This window comes from Leptonotus elevatus, chromosome 9, assembly GCF_054856555.1.
Source record: "Leptonotus elevatus isolate MCC_2025b chromosome 9, RoL_Lele_1.0, whole genome shotgun sequence".
NCBI classification, from domain to species: Eukaryota; Metazoa; Chordata; class Actinopteri; order Syngnathiformes; family Syngnathidae; genus Leptonotus; species Leptonotus elevatus.
The window spans coordinates 13,621,092-13,640,108 of NC_141247.1; the positions used below are offsets into that span (position 1 = coordinate 13,621,092).

Genomic DNA, 19,017 nt, shown 5'->3' on the forward strand with positions numbered 1-19,017 from the left:
ACTCAAGACCAGTTTGTGAAGCTGTTAGCAAAACATTAGGTCATATTAATCAAATTGAAAGATAATGAATTAGAATTGTGGGAGGGACCCCAAGTCCTTTGTAACACTGATGATTTTTCATGCACACATGAAAAATGTTCAGCAGCTTACTTCATTCAAACCACAAAATACTGCCACAAATTGACAAACTGACCTAATCTATTCTTGTAGGTGAGAATGGATCACTAATAGTTGAAACAAACAATGAAAAGTATCGATGACTAGTTGGTATAGTGCTGTAACATGTCCTCGCATGCAAACAAAAGTAGCGCTCACCTGCTGGCTCTCAAAGGTCCAGGTGCTGTCAGGCAAAGAGGCATCCAAGACGCTGATAACCTCCTTAAAGTCAGTGGTGCTGCTGGGCTTGACCAAAGTGAAATCACTGTACTCTGACATGGGAGACATGCATGACCTGAAGGAGTGACTCTGAGACATGACGTCACCTCCCAGAACCTCCACGTACTTGATGGGTCCATCGGTGTTGAGCTGAATGTGCAGATTTCTGTTGGGCTTCTTGTCCTCATGGCAGTGTGTCCGTCCGACGCAGCAAGTGGCGCCGCTCGCGCTGCTCCTCATGCATTTGACGGCCAACGTGAGCAAAGTGAGCAGAGACAGCACGGACACCGAGGCCAGAGCCAAAATCAAATAAAGCGTGATTCTGCCGCCTTTCTTGCCGGCCTCGGACGCCTTGTGTCTCAGCTCCAACACGGGCTCGCTCACAGTCACGGCGTCCTCCAGCAGGATGGACAGCGTGACGGTGGCCGACTGGACCGGTTCCCCGTCGTCCTTGACCTCTACAATCAGCCTCTGAGAGGAGTCGTCGTGCTCGGACACGGCACGTTTAGTCCTCACCTCCCCTGTGTACAAACTGAGCGTGAACAGAGAGGCGTCCGTGGCCTCCACCACTTTGTACGAGATCCACGCGTTGTGGCCCGAGTCGGCGTCCACGGCCGTCACCTTGGAGAGCAGGTAGCCCGCCTTGGCCGAGCGGGGCACCCTCAGGTGGGAGGCGGCGTGGGGGGAGGGGTATATGACAGCGGGGGCGTTGTCGTTCTGGTCCAGGATGAAAACATGGACGCGGGCGTTGCTGCTGAGAGACGGAGTGCCCTGGTCCTTGGCCTCAACCTGAACCTCGAACACTTTGACTTTCTCGTAGTCGAACGAGTGCATGCTGTAGATGCTGCCGTTCTCAGAGTTCACGTAAACGTACGATGACACGGACACGTCGTGCACTTTAGAGTCCCCGATAGAATAAGACACTTTGGCGTTTTCACCAGCATCCAGGTCACTTGCTGACACCGAGTACAGTATAGAGCCTGCTACTCCATTCTCTTTCAAATAAACATTATATGAGCTTTGTGAAAATACAGGAGGGTTGTCATTAACATCAGTGATGCTGACAGCTATCATTTTCTTACTTGAGAGCGGAGGCGAACCTGCATCTGTGGCTGTTATTTCAATATTATACTCAGACACCCTCTCTCGGTCTAAAGGACCACTTGTGACCAGCGCATAATTATGAGCAAAAGATGGTTTAAGGGCAAATGGATATTTCTGGGGGAGATGTAATGTTACTTTACCATTCTCCCCAGTGTCAAGGTCTCTAGCACTGAGCAAAGCTACTACAGTACCATTTGGAGAATCCTCACGAACTGGCTTGGAATTAGAGGTGAGTATTATTTCTGGAGCATTGTCATTTACATCTAGAATCTCAACATGGACAGTACAATGGCCCTCCATTCTAGGATTACCTTTATCCTTTGCACTTATGTCTATTTCATAATTTGCAGATGTCTCAAAATCCAATATCCCCTTTAAAAGTATGGTGCCAGTCATATTATCAATAGTAAACACAGAGAGGATGCTCTCTGGTGTGTGAGCACCAAAAAAATATTCAATTTCCCCATTTTGTCCCTCGTCCATGTCTATGGCTTTTGTTTGCACGATTGTCACACCTCTTTCAAGATTTTCAGGAACAAACACTTTATATAATGTTTTCTCAAATGTAGGAACATTATCATTATTGTCAAGGATCTTAATTGTTATTTGGGATGTCCCTGATCGCACAGGACTGCCTCCATCTAAAGCTGTGAGTAAAAGCTGATGAACAGACTTTTTCTCTCTATCTAAAGGTTTCACTAAAACCAACTCGGGGACTTTCCTCCCACCGGAAACCTCCTTGAGTCGAATATTAAAACACTCATCTTTACTAAGGGTGTACGACTTGAGCGAATTAGCGCCGACGTCTGGATCAATGGCACTTTCTACAGGAAAACGGATCCCCACTACTGTTGATTCTGCTATATCCACTATGACGTCATTCGAGGGGAACCGGGGCGCGTTATCATTAATGTCCTGTATTTCTACCTCCACACGGAAAAGCTGCAAAGGGTCCTCGATAACGACCTGCAGAGGGAGCACGCAGCTCGCGCTTTGTCCGCATAAAGACTCTCTGTCAATTCTGTCGTTGACCAGCAGCTCGCCCTTCCCCGCATCCACGCTGAAATACTGCTTACCAGCCTCAGAGGCGACACGCAGCTTGCGCTCAAATATTTCAGAAAGCCCCAAAGACAGATCTTTGGCCAAATTTCCCACCACGGAACCTTGCTTGAGCTCCTCTGGGATGCTGTAGCGCGTTTGAGCATCCACTGTAGTCCACAAGAGAAAATGCCACAAAAGAGCCTGCCATCGCCAGTCCCGACATCCTATTGTCTTTGTCATCCTTGCTCCGTTACAACGCAAATATTCCCGTCGTTTTCGCATTAAAAATACTGCTGGTAGTCCCCATTTCAAGTAAGAAACAATTATTCCATGGTCCACAATCACGTAGCATGGCTTTATATTAACGCCTGCAAATAAAATAGAATAAAAAAAAATAAGCCCGTTGCGCACACACGCGCACAGAGTCACTCTCGCTCCCGCTCCTCTATCTGTTTGAGTTACAACAGAAATGAAGCTGCATTGGGGGCGGGGACTAGATTGCTTTGTACACTCGTGAATCCTATTGGACCACAGCAGCAGACATGTCAACCAATGAGAGCGAGGCTGCAGCTTCTCTCCTTAAACTCCATCCAACATGCAGGCACATATGAGCAGCTGACGTTAACAGTTTAATGTTTCAACTTAAAAAAAAAAAAAAAAGAGCACGGTAACCGAAAGTCACTTTGCATTTTAATAGCTTTAAGGACAATGAGATTCATTCAGATCCTCAATACAATGCAGCAATAGGCTACATTAAATCCCAAAAAGCTCAAGTAAAAACAAAAATAATAATTCAAGTCGCATAGGTTAGCGATGAGATTGACTGAAGGACATGTTGTTGAATAGATATATTAAGAGGATTTTAAAAATAAAAACACATTTGCAAAGTGCAAATAATAATAATAATAATCACCCTGTATTCACAAATTTGTTTATTTGTTCAAATTGGATGAAGTAGGCCTAACTTTTACCCGTTTTTTTTTTTTTTACGATTATAAATAATATAAAAAATATTATACACATAAGACTCCTGTAGGCTTATAAAGCCCATGTATAATATTTTAAGATACATTTGCCAAATGGCTGGGTTTTCCTCAAAAATATTATTTGAATATAATCAGATATAGCCTTCTAAGCAGGTGATATACTAACAGCAACAACAACAACAACAACAAACAATAAAACAATTAGGGCCTATAAAACCTCCTTGGTCACAATGCACAATAAAATACTCAAAACAATTTCATCAAGCGTTTTGAATAAAGTCCTTGACTGTATTATGAAGTACTTCTGAATCACGTTAGTTTTAATAAGAAACACTTGCTGCAACGTGGATGCATAATGTTTCTTTTTCATTCAAAAATAAAATTGTTATGTACGTCCTCACCTGCTGGCTCTCAAAGGTCCACGTGCTGTCAGGCAAAGAGGCATCAAGGACGCTGATGACCTCCTTAAAGTCAGTGGTGCTGCTGGGCTTGACCAAAGTGAAATCACTGTACTCTGACATGGGAGACATGCACGACCTGAAGGAGTGACTCTGAGACATGACGTCACCTCCCAGAACCTCCACGTACTTGATGGGTCCATCGGTGTTGAGCTGAATGTGCAGATTTCTGTTGGGCTTCTTGTCCTCATGACAGTGTGTCCGTCCGACGCAGCAAGTGGCGCCGCTCGTGCTGCTTCTCATGCATTTGACGGCCAAAATGAGCAAAGTGAGCAGAGACAGCACGGACACCGAGGCCAGAGCCAAAATCAAATAAAGCGTGATTCTGCCGCCTTTCTTGCCGGCCTCGGACGTCTTGTGTCTCAGCTCCAATACGGGCTCGCTCACAGTCACGCCGTCCTCCAGCAGGATGGACAGCGTGACGGTGGCCGACTGGACCGGTTCCCCGTCGTCCTTGACCTCTACGATCAGCCTCTGAGAGGAGTCGTCGTGCTCGGACACGGCACGTTTAGTCCTCACCTCCCCTGTGTACAAATTGAGCGTAAACAGAGAGGCGTCCGTGGCCTCCGCCACTTTGTACGAGATCCACGCGTTGTGGCCCGAGTCGGCGTCCACGGCCGTCACCTTGGAGAGCAGGTAGCCCGCCTTGGCCGAGCGGGGCACCCTCAGGTGGGAGGCGGCGTGGGGGGAGGGGTATATGACAGCGGGGGCGTTGTCGTTCTGGTCCAGGATGAAAACATGGACGCTGGCGTTGCTGCTGAGAGACGGAGAGCCCTGGTCCTTGGCCTCAACCTGAACCTCGAACACTTTCACTTTCTCGTAGTCGAACGAGTGCATGCTGTAGATGCTGCCGTTCTCAGAGTTCACGTAAACGTACGACGACACGGACACGTCATGCACTTTAGAGTCCACGATAGAATAAGACACTTTGGCGTTTTCACCCGCATCCAGGTCACTTGCAGACACGGAACATAAAATATGGCCAGGAGGGCTATTTTCCTTGACAAAAATCGTATAATGAGGCTGAGAGAAAACTGGTGGGTTGTCATTTATATCTAAAAGTTTAACAACAATTATTTTTGCACTAGACAGCGGAGGTTTTCCATAATCAGTAGCACTAATCTCAACGCTGTATTGGTCATTTCCCTCCCTATCAAGCGGCCCGTTTGTCACTAATGAGTAGTGGTTTGAGACAGACGGATTTAATTTAAAAGGAGATTCAGGGGCCAGCCGCAACGTGACTTTGCCATTGTCTTTCGAATCGGGGTCTCGTGCACTTATGAGAGCAATAACTGTTCCCATGGCTGAATCCTCCGGCACCGGGCTCGTTAGAGACGTCACAATTATTTCAGGAGAATTGTCATTAACATCAATTATTTTTATTTCAACGCCACTGTGCCCCTCCATTTTTGGATTACCTTTGTCTTTCGCGGTAATGTCAAATCTGTGTAATGAGCTCGTTTCATGGTCTAAATCTCCTTTGACTGTAATATCGCCAGTAGCAGCTTCAATGTTAAATAATGATAAAATCTCTAGTGACGTTTGCTCTGCAAAACTATATTCAATTTCACCGTTTAGTCCCTCATCTGCATCTGTCGCTTTCACTTGCAATATTTGCGCGCCTGGACTCGCCTTCTCACTGACATTCGCCTCATAAAGCTGCCTCTCAAACTGGGGAGCATTGTCGTTATTGTCAAGTACTGTTATTGTAATTTCAGACGTCCCTGACCGGACCAGGTCGCCACCATCCACAGCCGTGAGGATGAGATGGTGAACAGGCAGCTTTTCTCGATCGAGAGGCTTTTCAAGCACAAGTTCAGGGATTTTCCTTCCGTCCTTGTGGGTTTTGACAGCTAATTTAAAATGGTCATTTTTGCTGATTATGTAGGAGCGGACAGAATTTGTGCCAACGTCAGGATCTTGTGCACTTTCTAAAGGAAACCGCGCACCAGGATTAAATTGTTCTGCTATTTTTAAGATTTTTTCCTTTGTAAGAAAACTAGGAGAGTTGTCATTAGTGTCCAATATTTCAATCTCAACCCTATGCAGCTGCAAGGGATTGTCTATAACCAGCTCAAGGGGCAACAGACATGCTGCTCTTTGTCCGCACAGCTCCTCTCTGTCTATTCGATCAGTCACCAGCAGTTCTCCCTTCCCAAGGTCCACACTGAAATACTGCTTACCAGCCTCCGACGTTATCCGCAGAATATAAAACATGGTATGGAATAGATTATTATTTATTAAGTATCAAAATACAATCTAATAAATCCAATTTAACATCATCACCATCATGCATTTTAAATATCTAATACAGTACAGTAATGCATATTTTTATTGACAGCTCTGGATGTATAACTTCGTGTCTTTAATTTAATTAACACACTAAAATACAAATATACAAGATGGTATATATATATTTTTTAATGATATACTTAATATTACCGCGTATTATTTCAATAAATGTGAATATAATGAATGTTAATAATAATAATGATAATGATAATGATAATAATAATCATCATCATCATCAAGCTATAAATCTAACATATAGCCAACAATATAGAATTATACGTGATACATGACGTCAGTCGTCAGACAACATACTCTTCCTTATTATGCTACTCAAGTATAAATTTTCATAACATCAATTCCGTTAAATCATGTATTTTAATGTGTATTTAAAGGACATTAATACTTGTTTAAAAAAATACACCATTTAACGTACTGCATATTTTTGTTGACATCAGTGGAGCAAAAAAGTAACATATTGTCTTCAATTTTATTAATGTTACAAAATGAAAATATAAAACATCGTAGGAAATAGTTTTTATCAAATATTGATACAAGTAAAATACTAATTTAATATGACAATACCTTGTTTCAAAACGTATAAAATTCGAATTAAAACGTGACAATGACGTCACACAGACCTTCATTGTTATGCCACTCAAGTAGTGTTATGACAAAACGGAATGTATGCATTTTAATGTCAAAGGCCATTCATATTACAACAAAATACCAAATGTGTATTTTTATTTACAGTGGATGATGACTTAAAAGATTCTACTTAATTTTATAAAGAGTACAAAGATAAAGTACAAATATTGAAAGTAAAAAAAATATAATTTTATATTAGTTCATTTTAATAAACCAGTTTAATCAAATTCAATACTCAGTAAATTCCATTTTCATGTATGCTAATATTGAAAGGATAAAAATACAAATAGTAATTTAATATTACATCACTTTTAAAAAATCTATATTGATATAAAACATTATAAAACACTAATTTAAACATAATGCATAATTTAAATACTTAAACAAATGCCATACTAATTTAACGCCCATTCCATTTTATTTAGAGCACGCACGCATCCTCTCCAGCTCACAAGGCTGATCATTGCCTTCCAGTGGCTGGAGAGAGCAAGTGCAGCCTGTAAACACTTTATCTCATCCTCACTGCTTGAAATAATCCTGCCTGCAGCCCGAGCACGCAAAATACCCGGATGAAGGTTTGTAGAGCAAGCCAAAAGGGAGGGGGAGCTCTAAATGTGAATGAGATAAAGAGGAATACTGTACTACTAAACGATATATATATATATATATATATATATATATATATATATATATATATATATATATATATATATATATATATATATATTTTACATTATGTCCAGATTTACATGCTGTATATAGGTACTTACTGTATAATGCTTGTCACGCGGTAACTGTGACATACCAACTAACACAAACATAGAGTGTAAAAAGGTAAACAGATTCTGACTGCGCTGAAACTGTCACTGATATCACGCTTAAGCAATATGCGACAATAAATCATACACCATTTCTAAAGATGTACAGTATGAGTTGCTTAGGAACCTGATACATGTCACTTTTTCGTTGTGCTGCACAGCAATGTGGACAACAGAGGAAGATGTAGAGAGAAAGAGGGAGAGGCAAACAGGGAGAGGCAAACAGGGAGCGGCGAGGGTGGGGGGAGAGAGAGAGAGTCAGGGGAGACAGTCAGGGATTTGATTTCAGCACCACGCGAGTGGACAGCGCCACACAGGCGGCCAACTGCTGCATCTGCAACCCACGCTGAACAAAGAGGACAAATATCACCAGGCTCGAGGCACGACTACTGTTTGGCTCTACTTACAGTACTAATAGTACTAATTTTGAGTTACAGTACCTATATCGGATATAGGATTTAAAACAATGCAGAAGGCAGGAAGAAAAATACAGTTAAAACACAGTTTCATTATTTACATTACAACAGAATACTCAATAAATCATTATTAGTCATGATGTACTGTATAGTGCTATACCATTGAAAGCTTTGATTGTGGCATGAATACAAAAAATAAATAAAAATAATACACAGCTTCTCACATGAGCTATCCTATCATATTTTTAAGCTGTCATTCAAACAAGTGTTTTTTTGATAGGCATAATATGAAGTCAGTAATGTTTGAGATTTCGAGTTATTGCATCCACAGTGTGAAACTTGCTATTTATTTATAATGTAAATCAGGGGTCACCAATGTCGCACCCGTGGGCAGCAGGTGGCCTCCCCACATGCACCAACTGAGTTTCTAAAAATGTTGTAAAAGTAATCATTTGAAAATGTTAACATTGGCTGGTTTATTGAATATTAATAATAATATTTATGCGGCACGGTGGCTGACTGGTTAGCACGTCCGCCTCCCAGTGCAAAGGTTGTGAGATCAAGTCCGGGCTTCGGCCTTCCTGGGTGGAGTTTGCATGTTCTCCCCGTGCTTGCGTGGGTTTTCTCCGGGTACTCCGGTTTCCTCCCACATTCCAAAAACATGCATGGCAGGTGAATTGGACACTCCAAATTGTCCTTAGGTGTGATTGTGAGTATGGTTGTTTGTCTCTGTGTGCCCTGTGATTGGCTGGCAACCAGTTCAGGGTGTACCCCGCCTACTGCCCGAAGCCAGCTGGGATAGGCTCCAGCAACCCCCGCGACCCTTGTGAGGACAAGCGGTACAGAAAATGGATGGATGGAGGGCTGGTTTATAAAGTGTTGTGTATTGATATTTATCATGTTTACTAAATATTGTGAGATATTGAACATAATCAATGTCTTCACAAAAATATAATTATTAATAATAACATATAGCCTAACACGTAATTAAAGGTAATTAAAGCAAATTTGTTTATTCAAAAGTGTGTATCAAACTGGTAGAAAACTTCACAATAGGTTACTGACCCATGATGTCAATCCTGCAAATTATATTTCACTTTTTAAAGTATCTCACAGTGATGAAAAATCAAAAGATTCAAATGTAGGATAAATACCTTGCTAAGCACTGTCTTGCTCATTTATGTAAACAGAACCTTTTTTTTTGAACATGTATGGCGCATTGTGGTTTCATGTGTATTTCATCACAGTTTGAGCAAGACATGAAAAAGGCTAATCGCTCTCTTTTAATGTCTTGCAAGATTTATGAAGCATGTGAACAGATGTGTCAGCCAAAGTGGAAAGTCAGAACTAATACACTGTGTACAATTAAGTAGATGTTGCCAATACTTTGTTTCTACACTCGCAGAAATATTTCAAGCCAAATTTAAGATTTATGTAATTTTTTTTACATGACAAATTCCCATTTACTTAATTTTTTTTAACACAAAATCATTAATCTAATAAAGCCTATTTGATATAAAGCCTATTTCAAATACATAATCGTCAGGTTTATGTATTTTTTATTAATAAAGTGTGTGTATGTATGTATGTATGTATGTTTGTATGTATATATATACGTCTGCATTCAGTTTCATCCCAAAAACATAAAAACTGGACATAAGTGTTTTTCACATAGCAGTATATTTATCGTTTATAGGTAACCTGATTATTATACAATTCAAGCAATATATGTATTTTAAATAAATACTCTCATAAGTATTAGAGTAATTATACTTTATTAATACTAAATACATAAAACTTGAGAATTATGGATTTCAAATATAGTCTTTATTAGACTAATCAAAACGTTTCATATCATGCTTATTTGGTAGGTTTGTGTTAAAATTATCCCCTAAAAGTAAATGGGAATTTGTCATGTAAAAAAATACATAAATCTTAAATTAGGCTTGAAATATTTTTGTGAGTGATGTTCTTAAGTGTGCGTGTGCTTAATAGAGAAAACGTTCTTACCTTATTTGGTGAGAGATGGTTGAACAGGAGTAAAGGATGCAGGGATGGCCAGCAGTCGACAAGAAGAGACATGAAAGAGAAAATAAGACAAGAGAGAAGCGATACTGGTCAGACTGGTCGTCGGGACACGTAAGTTTGGACTTGACAAGCTTGGCAACCAACATACTTACCATGTGAATCACAAAAGTTTGTTATTTGGGTGTGTTCAGCATGAGATTAGTTTTGTTACAAATGTCTTGTGCATTGCAATAGTTAAATCTTGTTGACAGAAATGTGTTTCCATTTGTATTGACATTTGCTATAATAACCCCTCAACAGTACAATTAACAACAAAACTGTATTCAACTGAAAACTAATTTTTTTAAAAAGTGAATACAATTCTATATGGGTTCTCCTTGAGTGATCAAAAGACACAATAAATAATAGCAAGCACACTCACACATAAACAGTACTACTGTACTACATCATGTTGTTTTGGGATGGAAGAAAAATAACTCCAACACTCAAAACACAAGATAATTATGATCATGATAATAAAATTCAGAATAAAATACAAATATAAGTGCTCTCAGGCCTGTTCCAAGCATACATCCTCATCACAGCAACAGCGGCTAACAAAGACAGTTCCACTAAACCGACAGCAGAGGGCCTCGAGGCGATGGCCAGTGGGAAATGTTTTTATTCATGAGACGTCAATCAATGCTGACTGCCTTTGTGCTGGCAGAAAATCAACAACAAAACAAAGCAGTTCATTTAAGTAAGCATCGTAAATGTTGTACCCATAAAATAAATAAATAGAGAAGTAAATATATTTTTGTAACATAATGCTAAACTGATCAAAACGTATATATGATGTATTGTAAACATATCCTGCTATGATCACTGAGGTTTGATGTAACTAGGACAAACTACCCAAATAGGGCAGCTACAGCATCAATCACAAAAATTTGGGAAAAAAAGGGAACCATGATCACCCTCCACCCTGCCCCCTCCATCCTCCTCCTCGTCGTCCTCCTCATCATCATCGGTATCAGCCACCCCCTCCTGTGTGAGAGTGATGCACCTCTCTGCCCAAAACAGGGGTGCCTGCTGTCCTAGGCTGCACACGCACAAGGGCTGCCACTGCTGTTTACCCCTATCGCTCACAATGGTAAAGCCCTGCCAGTGAGTCAGCTTGTTGCCATGGTAACACATCCAACCTCTTGCATCCCACCAATCTCTTTCCTATATTTGCTGGCAACCATGGCAGAGAAGAAACTGGGAAACAATAATGTGGAAAAGGAATATAGAAGAAATTAATAATTGTGACGTGCTCATGAACATTGAGTAAAATGGTAGTGTGCTTCAAAACAAAATAATAATCCAACTATTAGGCATAAAAGTGTCACTTAACAAAACATGGTGATATACATTAAGCATGAAACTTGCACCATATGGTATTTTGTGTGTTTTAATCAACTAAATAGATATTTCACTGAGCAGTCTTTCACTCCCTTTCTCTCTGCTGCAGAGTGGTGCAGCTGGCGCGGGGGAGGGGTGGTTGCAGGCAAGCAGATCAGGAGCAAAAGAGGAAGGAAGGAAGGAAGACTTTAGAAAAAAGAATGGTGATGGCACTGTGGCCATCCTTTACATCAGGAACGAGTACCACCACAATATTCCTGAATAAAATATACCTGACAGCTAAATAGAACCAAATAATACAATTGTGTGATGTAGTGACTTAGCCAGATTAGAGTTAAATACAATTAGAGACAGCACAGCATAGGAGTGTCTGTGTACAGCTTCTTAGACTTGGCTATTGGCCCATATTACTCTGTCCAGCTAATCTTGAATGTAATCCTGTGCAGACATTTGGCCTGTGGATGAACATTACACAAGCACACATTTTCAATAAAAAAAAAAATGTTTATCTTACATTCATCTTCTCAATAAGCATGCTATCCTACTGCAAAATAAATTAAATATTGTTATATTAATTTCACATTGACGTCAGTGTGCATCAAAATTAAGCCTGTCTTGCAGTCAGAGCAAAAGACTGCCACGAAATCAGCCGATTGTGCATATTTAATGCGCTATTTCCACACAAAAATGCAGTATGCTAATGAACCTATTGTCACGCAGCTTGAGCAGACAGTAAACAAACTCACACCAGGCCATGGACCGTGCTCTAGTTGCTTCTGCACATTATTATAGTTTGAAGTCTGCATGCAAACAAATTCAATAGGCAGCACTTTAAACAATGCCAACAAGGATGAGAAAACAAAACAAAACAATTAAGAAAAATGATGCTTTGAACACAGACCACACACTATTACCACCACATGATCTTCTAACAGTCAACATACACTCATTTGCCAATATATAGTGTGATTAAATGTATAAGACACTCTTAAGTAGGATGTTCGATAAACACCACTTTTTATAGACCAATCGAGTAGTTAACTCTTGAGTAGTCACCACTCACCGATACGTATAAGTCTTGATACATAAAAAAGACATAATTTTAAAGAAGGACCTATATCCCAAAATGGCATGTTTCCTTAAAATTACATGAAATTATGCCAATTATCTATTCTTCTAATTTCTACTTCCTGATTGTAAAACAGTCGCTTATACTGTGAAATAAGGCTGGTATCGGCCCAATACTGTACCTGGTGTCGGTGTTCACTCATCCCTACTCATAAGGAGGTTTGGGGGCTGTTCTTTACATCTGATTCAAGATCTTTACAAAAAGCAAAACATTCTCCCAAAAATGGTTAAAGTAAAAAAAATTACATTATAGTAAAGAATCCTTGAAAAGTATGGGTATATAGAACTAAGGAAAATATTATAAAATCATTTCACAAAAAAGGTTATAATGGAGAAACCCCCGTGCTGTATAAAGTACATTATATATTTCTGAGTCGTCTGACTCTGAACTGCACACTCACCAATTTTAATATTAATAAGATTCAATACATAAACTACCGTTGCAAGTTAATGCTTAGTTTTAATTAAACTAATTTAGTAGACACCTTTTGTATTATGAAAACTACAACATGGCTGTCATGTCACACAAATAAAACTGAGCCTCAAAATCCTTGTAAAGAAAGTTATTATAGTTGTATTGGTTTAGATTAAGATTGTGAAGTTGTACATAATGACTTTTTTTTAATACAACTTAATTTTTCATTAACAATTAGTTCGCAGCAAGACGTCCAAAACAGCACAGAAAGGCACCCAGTGTAAATTCATACAGTGCACAGTTAAAAAAATATAAATAAATCCCCCAAGTGTATCATAACAGCAGTTTTAATCAACCTACACTTGGAGCATCATTGTCCATTATGACACACAGACAAAGTGAATGTGTTCCTGACCAACATCACACTAGCAGTATGTATGTGATACTGCTGCAGCTTTGAAGGCTAATAGCTGCCTACTTTCACCCATTGTGACACACATTCAGCCTCTGTCCTAGATATACATCCACTCATATTGTTACATAACCTCCCTCCATCCATCCCATCCCTTTTTCTTTCATTCCATCACTATTTCACACAGCCTCTGCCAATCACAGAGCATGCAGCCCAATATAACTGTTGCCATGCAGGCAATACATTTTCTCATTTCAGCACACAAAGATGGCTGAGGAGCAAAATGGCTGCCTGCGCATCACAAATACAAGTGCTGCTATACAGGGCTGGTGGACCACACGCCTCTTCCCCTCCCCCACTGCCTGCCTCTGTCCTCCTCTCCATCACACTGTGTTCGCCCACTCAATCGCTGCAGATTCAGCACTGAATCTATTCAACCACACGTTAAAAGAACATTATTGCATCATACTCATTCTAAATTGTCATCAGCTGTGCCTATTCCTGTTCTTTTTTCCCGTATGTAGCTGCATCATGCATGCTAGGGAAATAGGTCACTGGAAAAGTAGTGCACTGCATGCCTGTGTGGTTTTGTGTGAGAGCTATCATGGCAAGTTTAAGCAGGGATGAAAAGCCTGTCATTGGAGAGTTTGTATTGATTTTAAATCTAATAACGATGCTCTCTGATATAAACAACCATGTCTGATAAACACTCACAGATCTACTCATGACAGAGTATGTATGAAATTATTGCGGTTTGGGGGAAAAAATGAAAGTACCTAGGTGGATGGATGTGACTACGAAAGAAGACATAACAGACAGATGTTACCTTACATTTATGATACAATTATATCTCGTAAGATACACAATAAGTAAATTGTATCCACTGGTAGAGAGTAAGTCAAATGAGTAGTAAAGTAGGGCTGCTCGATTATGAAGAAAATATTAATCACGATGTTTTTGGTAATAATTGAAATCACAATTAGGACGATTATTAATTTTTTGGTACAAAACAAGAAAATGTTTACACGTAAAAAACATTAACACAAATTAAATGATTTGAAACACTGTAGTTATGCAAATTCCTTTTGGATGAAACAAAATAGATTAAATCCGTTAGGCTATTGTAAAATTGAAAAAGGTGCAAATGTATAAATTTAAACAAACTCAAAAATTAGTATTAATTATTTTTTTTACGATTACGATGAATTTGTAATTGTGTAGTCTAATAATTGAAATTGTAATTGAATTTCGATTAACACAGCCATAGTAAAGTGCAATTATTTTACTTTAAATGAGTAAAGGTAAAATAATATATATTATAAGGACAACAATACACAACTGTGCCTAGGTTGTTAAAAAAAATGCAAACAGTGATTACAACCACACTATGGCTAACACAATCGTGGAACAACAGGAGACAACTTACAACCCAAATAAAATACCAGAAAATAATGTGTGTTGCACTAAATACTTGAACATGAAGTAGACTAGAAATTATGTTTTAAATGTTAGACTTGTAGGAAGCATCTCAACAGATATTTAGTTTCAAAGGGGATATTATTAAATCTCACCTCTGCCACCAACGTTTCTGCATCTGCTTTCGGCCTCTGTAATGTCCTACTATTTTCTCCACTCAGAGTATTTTGACTGAATTGACGGGAAAACATCAGGTCGCTCTTCCTTGAATCAGTAGTTCCGCATACGTCATAGCTGAACGCCTGTTTCAGCGTACCGGAGCCATCTATGTCGGCATAAAGGGGCGGGTAATAAGGAATAACCGGAAGTGTGCCGTTTGTTTTGAGAAACATGCGCTCTTGACGCCACCTGTACACTTTGACTGATATGATAAGCAACAAGCAGGTGATGAAGAGGAAAGAGACCACAGCCAGAGCCAAAACTAAGTAAAAAGTCAGTTTTTCGTTGTATTCTTTGTCATGCGTGCTAAAATCAGTGAACTCTGACAGCACTTGAGGGAAGCTGTCCGCCACCACCACGTTAACAATGACTGTAGCTGAACGAGAGGGCTGCCCGTTGTCCTCCACTACAACAGTCAGTCTTTGTTTGACAGCATCTTTATCAGTCACTTGGCGGACAGTTCTTATTTCTCCATTGTGGAGGCCCACTTCAAACAGCGCCCTGTCTGTGGCTTTGTGCACTTTATAGGAGAGCCAGGCGTTCTGCCCACAGTCCACATCCACGGCCACCACTTTAGTCACCAGATAGCCCACGTCTGCCGAACGAGGCACCATTTCGGCCAACACCGAGCCTCCCGTCTGGACCGGGTACAGGACCTGAGGGGCGTTGTCGTTCTGGTCCTGGATCAGGATGCGGATGCTGACGTTGCTGCTGAGGGGAGGTGTGCCTCCATCCTGCGCTCGGACGCGAATGTGGAACTCTTTAATTTGCTCGTAGTCGAAAGAGCGCACGGCCACTATCTCCCCACTCTCTGCGTTCATCGTAAAAAAGGCAGAAGCTTCAATCCCGTTAAGTTTGACATCCTCAAGGAAATAGGAAATTCGCGCATTGTTTCCTGAATCTCTATCGCTGGCTTTGACGGCAAGAAGCGGCACGCCGGGAGTGTTATTTTCAATGGCGTAGGCTGTATAAGATCCGCGTTCAAACACTGGGGCGTGATCGTTTACATCTGATAATTTCAAATTAATTGTTATGTTAGTAGATCGAGGCGGGGTGCCCTCATCTGCTGCTGTTATTGTTATGTTATATTCTGGCACTGTTTCCCTGTCTAAAACGTCATCGGACACCAAACTATAAAAATTAAGTGATGATGATTTTATTTTGAAGGGGAAATCCTGGCTAATAAAACACTTAACTTCGCTATTTTTACCAGAGTCTAAGTCTTTAATATTTAGCATGGCTATAGTTGTTCCCAGAGGTGAATCCTCTGGTATTGGATTAGACAGAGAAATGATGCTTATGACAGGCGCATTGTCATTTAAATCAACCACTTCGATTAACACCTTGCACGTGTCTCTCAGCCCCCCTTTATCTGTTGCCTCGACGTCTATTTCATACTGTTTGACTTTTTCGTAATTTAGCTCACCCATCACAGAGAGTTCGCCTGTATTTGCGTGCATATTAAACACAGAAGAGGCCACGTCGCTGTTGCGAGAGAACGAATACACAACCTCCCCATTTGCCCCTTTATCTGCATCTGTGGCAATAACTTGTAAAATATTCGTTCCCCTCGGTGTGTTTTCAGGTACAGTTACTCTGTAACGAGACTGTCTGAAAACTGGTGCATTGTCATTTGCATCCACCACGATGACGTTTACTCTTACAGAGCTCGATTTGGGAGGGTCGCCGCCATCATATGCAGTTAGAGTCAGCTTGTGCGCCTCTTGAATTTCCCTGTCTAATAAAGCATCTAGTATCATTTCTGCATATTTGGTGCCATCAGGACGAGAGAGTATATTTAATTTAAAATTATCTGTGGGGATAAGCTTATACGTATGCAGACTGTTCGAACCTACGTCTGGATCTTTGGCGCTGTCGAGTGAAAAACGAGCCCCTTTCACAGCCGATTCACTTATTTCAAAGTTAATTTCCCTATTTGCAAATGCGGGCGCGTTATCATTCATGTCAATAACTTCTATATCAACATGATGGAGCTCCATGGGGTTATTTAAAATAATTTGGAAATGCAAAGAGCAAGGAGACACTTGGCCGCACCTCTCCTCTCTGTCTATTCTCTGCTTAATTTCAAGCTTTCCTTTATCCAAATTGAGAGCAATGTACTCACTGCTGTCCTCTGTAAAAATTCTGGCCCTCCCGGATTTCAGTCTTTTTACATCCAACCCGAGATCCTGCACGATATTCCCAACAATAGATCCGACAGCCATCTCCTCGGGTATGGAATAACGGACATGAGCGACGGCCACATCCACGACATACACACAGAAAAAGAGCAGCTTCCAAAACAAAAACAAATCCAAACACATTGTGTGTGTTTTTATCCTTCGAAAAATGAAATGGCTCGAATTTTGTGGGTAAACAAGGAGCGGTTCCGTCGAGGCCTCTATGCACAACACAAAATGAGACTGACTAAAGAAAGCAGACGCTCAAGCTGATTTTTTCTCTCTCCTCATATTGACCTACAGCGGCACTTAGAGGCCAAAAATGGGATTGCAGTTCTTTAAATGCATGATACTATAACGTGTTATTCAAGTGAACAAACAGTGGGAACTATATTGATATTATAATACTCTAACCTCCAGAGGAGAGTCAGATTTGTGCAGGATTTTTTAAAAATGATTTTGCACATAATCATGATCTCACAAATTTGTGATTGTCATAGAAATGGTAAAATGCAAATAATAAATGTGCATAATAGTAACAGAGGCCTGAGGAATGCAAGTGGGGAAACTAAAAGAGTAAAAGGAGACGAGTTGCTGTCCATGGTGCTGAAACAAAGTATAGTCTTGTTGTATTTGAACATAGACACGAGTGAGTGATTTTTGTATTCATGCATCCATCACATATATTTCTGGGGGGAAATTGTGACTGAAATGTACACTTGTTTTATCAAAATATGCTACTTTGCCTTTTAGAAATTGGCGAATGTCTCAAATTTCAGAAGCTAGTAGCTTAGCTAGTAGATAGTAGCAAGAAGGAAAGGAACATCATGTCATTAACATGTTTCAACGAATACTTTTTGGCTAATAAATTTCATATTCTTGAATGGCCAAATCAGTTCCCTGACCTCAACCCAGTAAATTATTTGCAGTGGCTTACTGTAAAGGGAAAGCCATTAAAGATTTGTCATTTTCAAATAGACCTACCAATAGCACTAACAATAACAAAGTCTAACCTCAAAAGGAGAGTCAGGTTCATCCAGGATGTTCTTTTCCCTGTGAAGCTTCTGCATGGTCCCTGTAAAACTGGGGTCCATGACCAGCACATTGTGACTTGCAGCTCTGTCCAATTTACAGTCACTTTTTCTGGAGTCAGTGGTCCTGCACACCTCGTAATTGTACACGTGCGGGAGGGTCGCCGTTCCCAAAGTATCCGAATACCGTGGCGGATAATAAGGAATGACAGGCAGGTTGGAGTGGTACAGGACGCGAGACTGTCTCCACCTGTACACTTTGACTGATATGATAAGCAGCAAGCAGGTGATGAAGAGGAAGGAGACCACAGCCAGCGCCAAGACTAAGTAAAAAGTCAACTTTTCATTGTACTCCTTGTCGTGCATGTTAAAGTCAGTGAACTCTGACAGCACTTGAGGGAAGCTGTCCGCCACCGCCACGTTAACAATGACTGTAGCTGAACGAGAGGGCTGCCCGTTGTCCTCCACTACAACAGTCAGTCTTTGTTTGACAGCATCTTTATCAGTCACTTGGCGGACAGTTCTTATTTCTCCATTGTGGAGGCCCACTTCAAACAGCGCCCTGTCTGTGGCTTTGTGCACTTTATAGGAGAGCCAGGCGTTCTGCCCACAGTCCACATCCACGGCCACCACTTTAGTCACCAGCTAGCCCACGTCTGCCGAACGAGGC

At 40.6% G+C, this 19,017-nt stretch overlaps 2 protein-coding genes and 2 pseudogenes across 43 annotated transcripts in view; all 4 read right to left on the reverse strand.

Moving 5' to 3' along the window:
• Nucleotides 1-19,017, reverse strand: part of LOC147168452 (protocadherin gamma-A11-like) — a 284,949-nt gene that overhangs the window by 42,856 nt on the left and 223,076 nt on the right. The window contains exon 1 of one of the 41 annotated variants that reach the window (XM_086084299.1): nucleotides 316-3,138. The exons of 39 other annotated variants lie outside the window; for them this stretch is intronic. In XM_086084299.1, the coding sequence (XP_085940425.1) occupies nucleotides 316-2,802 (2,487 nt within the window). In that variant the 5' untranslated portion in view covers nucleotides 2,803-3,138. Of the gene's footprint in view, nucleotides 1-315; nucleotides 3,139-19,017 lie in introns of those variants that run through there. One more of the 41 variants, XM_086084306.1, reaches the window with a different exon arrangement.
• Nucleotides 3,403-6,693, reverse strand: LOC147168455 (protocadherin gamma-C5 pseudogene; annotated as a pseudogene).
• Nucleotides 7,644-19,017, reverse strand: part of LOC147168456 (protocadherin gamma-A11-like) — a 164,900-nt pseudogene continuing 153,526 nt past the window's right edge. Inside the window, exon 2 of the transcript XR_015095922.1 lies at nucleotides 7,644-10,145. The product of XR_015095922.1 is annotated as a protocadherin gamma-A11-like (transcript). The remainder of the gene's footprint in view (nucleotides 10,146-19,017) is intronic.
• Nucleotides 10,214-18,301, reverse strand: LOC147168457 (protocadherin gamma-A11-like). Its single transcript, XM_086084355.1, has 2 exons — nucleotides 15,073-18,301; nucleotides 10,214-11,402 (listed from the first exon to the last, which is right to left on the reverse strand). The coding sequence occupies exons 1-2, from the start codon at nucleotides 17,458-17,460 to the stop codon at nucleotides 11,370-11,372; spliced, it is 2,421 nt and encodes an 806-aa protein (XP_085940481.1). The 5' UTR covers nucleotides 17,461-18,301; the 3' UTR covers nucleotides 10,214-11,369.